A 3,550-nucleotide genomic window follows, 5' to 3' on the forward strand; every position below is an offset into this window, starting at 1 on the left:
AAGGATGAGACCGCCGTAGAGCTGGGTATGGAAGGGCTGCCCGTGGTTGGGGGTCCCGCTGCGGCGCCGGCCCCGCAGAGCCGCCAGCTCCCGGGGCGTGCGGTCGGCCAGGTGGTTCAGAGCCAGCGTGTAGGTGAGCGCCGCGCGGTTCCGCGAGTGCACGAACCTGCAGAGAACCCACCGGGGTGGCACCGACCAGCACCCAACGCCAGCCCCCACCCGCCTGGCCAGTAGGTCAATGGGAGTTCTTCTCCCTCTCTGTGCTGGTGAGGCCACGTGTGGAATGCTGGGTTCAGTTCTGGGCTCCCCAGTTCCAGAAGGACAAGGAACTACTGGAGAGAGTCCAGCACAGGGCACTGAGATGCTGAGGGACTGGAGCATCTGCCTGAGGAAAGGCTGGGAGAGCTGGGGCTGCTCAGCTGGAGAGGAGGAGGCTGAGGGGGGATCTGATCAGTGCTGGTCAATATCTACAGGGGTGGCAGGAGGATGGGCCAGACTCTGCTCAGGGGTGTCCAGTGACAGGACAAGGGGCAATGGGACAAACTGGAGCACAGGAGGTTGAACCTGAATCGGAGAAAATACTTCTTGACTGGGAAGATACCAGAGTCCTGGGACAGGCTGCCCAGGGCAGCGGTGGAGCCTCCATCCCTGGAGACATTCCAAACCCACCTGGATGTGGGATTCCTGTGGGATCTGCTCTGAGGGACCCTGCTCTGGCAGGTGGATTGGACTGGTTGATCTCCAGAGGTCCCTTCTAGCCCTGACCACCCTGTAACCACTCAGTTGACAGTGCAGCCATCCATGCTCAGGTGCTCCCCATCCCCACAGGGGGTGTTCAGCATCCTCCCCCCATCCCCCATCTGCCCCTACCTCATGTTGTGGACAAAGATGCTCTGCCTGTGCTCCAGCTCCCTCACAGAGCTGTACCTCCTCCCCAGCCGCCTGTGGTAATGGTGGAAGACCTGGTGGGCCCGAGGCTCATGACGTCCCACCAGGTCCTCCATGGGGTTTGCCAGGACCCGGTGCTCTGCCACACTCCCCGGCAGCATCCCACACTTCTTCGTCTCTGCGGGAGCAAGGACATCAGCCAGATGCCACCAGCCTGACCCCTCCATGGGGATGGACTGGGGGGGACCCAACTCCAGCTCACCGTTGACAGGGGGGTCAAAGATGGAGGAGGGGAAGCTGTTGTCGAAGTCAGTGTAGGAGATCTCGTACTTGTCGTAGTGGGAGCCCAGCAGGCTGTTGTAGCCCTGCATCTCGTAGTGGACGGGGGCCACCCCACAGCTGGAGTTGGTCACCCACAGGGTGTAGACATTCTTCTTCTTCTCCCTGTGGGTGATGTTCTGCCAGACAGCGCAGTACCGGCCCCGGTAGTACTCCTCCCGCAGGAACTGGGGGGACAGGGCATCAGGGAAGGGGGGCTCTGGGTAAGATCCCAAACCACTCCCTGTGTTCTTGCTCCTTCCCACCCAACACCTCCACAGGAGCCCATTCCTCCCAGAGCAAGTACAGCACCTTGCACAGGGCTCTTGGGCCAGATCTTACGTGGCCATGGAGTGGAAAGTTGGGTAGGAATTTGGGGGGGCAACACAGGGCAGACCCCTTGCCTGGCTTTGTGGTGCTGGGGGACACACAGTTCACCCATAGTTGGGTGGCCTGACTGCACCATCTCATCCAAAAGGCTCCTGCTTTTTCATAGAATCACAAAATCTCAGACTGGTTTGGGTTGGAAGGACCTCAAAGATCATCCAGCCCCACCCCCTGCATGGGCAGGGACACCTCCCACCAGCCCAGGTTGCTCCAAGCCCCATCCAACCTGCCCTTCAACACTGCCAGGGATGGGGCAGCCACAGCTTCCCTGGGCAACCTGGGCCAGGCTCTCACCACCCTCACACCCAACAATTTCCTCCCCATGTCTTCCTTGCACATTTCCAAGCTCTCACCCCACAGGCACGTTCCCTGGTCAGTGTCCAGCTGGGTGACAGGGTAGGGTCCCCATTGCATGTGCCCTGCACCCCCCCTGCTGCTTCCAGCCCTGCTGAGCTGCCGTGCAGGGACTTGCCTGAGCCACCCCGAAACGCCAGCGCCCGTGTGGGCTGTGACAGGTCCCAGCACGGCTGCTGGGGTTGGGAAAGGAGCTGGGGAGTCCAGCCCGGATCCGGGTGGAGAAGTGACCCTCCCTATGCCCTGGGGTGGGGGGACATGTCCTGGCCTGTCCCAGCACCCTGCACCCCTGGGATGGAGAGGAGCTGCCCAGTGCTCCTGTCTGGAGCGTGAAGATGCTCAGAGCAGCTAGTGGGATCCAGGCTCTGGTGTTCCTCACCTTGAAGCCATCCATGTTGGGGAAGACACTCTGAGCCTTGACCACATCCTCCTTGGTGCCAGGCAGCTGGAAGCATCTCCTGGTGTTCACCTCCTTCTCTGTGGTCTCTGGTGTGATCTTGTACAGCATCCCATAGGGCTTCACCGCTGCCAGCTGGTAGGTTATCACCTCCCCTGGGCCAGCAGGAAGGGGAAACTGAGGCACGGTGGTCCTGCCTGCATCCTCAAGGATGGAACTGGGGTGGGATGGGCACACTCTGGAGCAGATGCCTGCTTACCATCATAATACTGGATCCGGCTCTTGTTTCCTGTCTGGTTGTACCAGGCTTCAAAGGGCTCCTCGATCTCAGCATAGGGCAGGTTAATGACACCTGCAAGGTCCCCACGTGTGGGACACGGGTCAGCCCTGAGGCCTCAGCACCCCAACATCCCTTCCCAAGCCCCCCAGACCTGCAGCAGACCAAGCTGCTGTCCCTGTGGGTCAGGGAGAGGCAGCCAGCTGTGGGCAGCTTCCCAGTTGGACACTGGGAAGACCTGGTCCTGCCTGGTCCTGCACAGCCCCTGCTCCCCCCCAGCAAAGGGGTCCTGTTACCTCGGACGTGGTAGATGGAACCAAACTGAGGAGGTGAGCGGGAGACCCCATGGTCCTGTCCTGGAAGGCAGAGAAGGGTGGGGGTGAGAGAGGGCTGTGCCCCCCCCAGGACTGAGCAGGGGATGGAGCTGCCCCAGCTGATGTTCCCCTTCCAGTGGGCGGGGGGGGGACTTGGCTGGAAGCAGCTCCATGAGCCCCCCCGGTGGCACATTAGCACTTTGACACCCTCCCAGGGCTCAGCATCATGCCACTACCTGCCACCACACCAGCATCCCCAGGGAACCCAGCTGCTGGGTGACATCCCCACGTGAGGCAGTGTCACCCCCAGGGCTGGTGACCACGGGTGATGTTTCCAAGGGGGGAGATGCTGCCAAACTATTCCCCGACAAGCAGGACAAGGATGAGGGGTGCTGGGGAGCTGGCCAGTCCTGTCTGGCATCTCCTGGTGACCTTCCCAAGCTCCCTGCAGGCTCCCAGCTTGTGCAACCCCACGCCAACACACCCACCGCTGGGAACGAGCCTTTCCCTCCAACAGCACTTTCCTCCTGACCGGGAGGTGCTGCCGGGACCGGACCCGGTTCTGCTCCCGCAGCCCAAGCCCGGTGCAGGCAGGGGCCCCCCGCACCCCCGCCC

General features: G+C 61.9%; 1 protein-coding gene across 1 annotated transcript in view; it reads right to left on the minus strand.

The window, feature by feature from the left end:
• The window catches only part of LOC104393682 (digestive cysteine proteinase 1-like), a 20,114-nt gene that overhangs the window by 9,171 nt on the left and 7,393 nt on the right, over nt 1-3,550 (minus strand). Inside the window, 6 exon segments of the mRNA XM_010003195.1 lie at nt 1-166; nt 871-1,066; nt 1,151-1,394; nt 2,327-2,499; nt 2,604-2,696; nt 2,918-2,977. The exon segment at nt 1-166 is cut by the window's left edge and continues 25 nt beyond it. Coding sequence (XP_010001497.1) covers nt 1-166; nt 871-1,066; nt 1,151-1,394; nt 2,327-2,499; nt 2,604-2,696; nt 2,918-2,977 — 932 coding nt within the window.

The sequence above is a fragment of the Chaetura pelagica genome, unplaced genomic scaffold, assembly GCF_000747805.2.
Source record: "Chaetura pelagica isolate M959 unplaced genomic scaffold, ChaPel_1.0 scaffold2088, whole genome shotgun sequence".
Taxonomy (NCBI): domain Eukaryota; kingdom Metazoa; phylum Chordata; class Aves; order Apodiformes; family Apodidae; genus Chaetura; species Chaetura pelagica.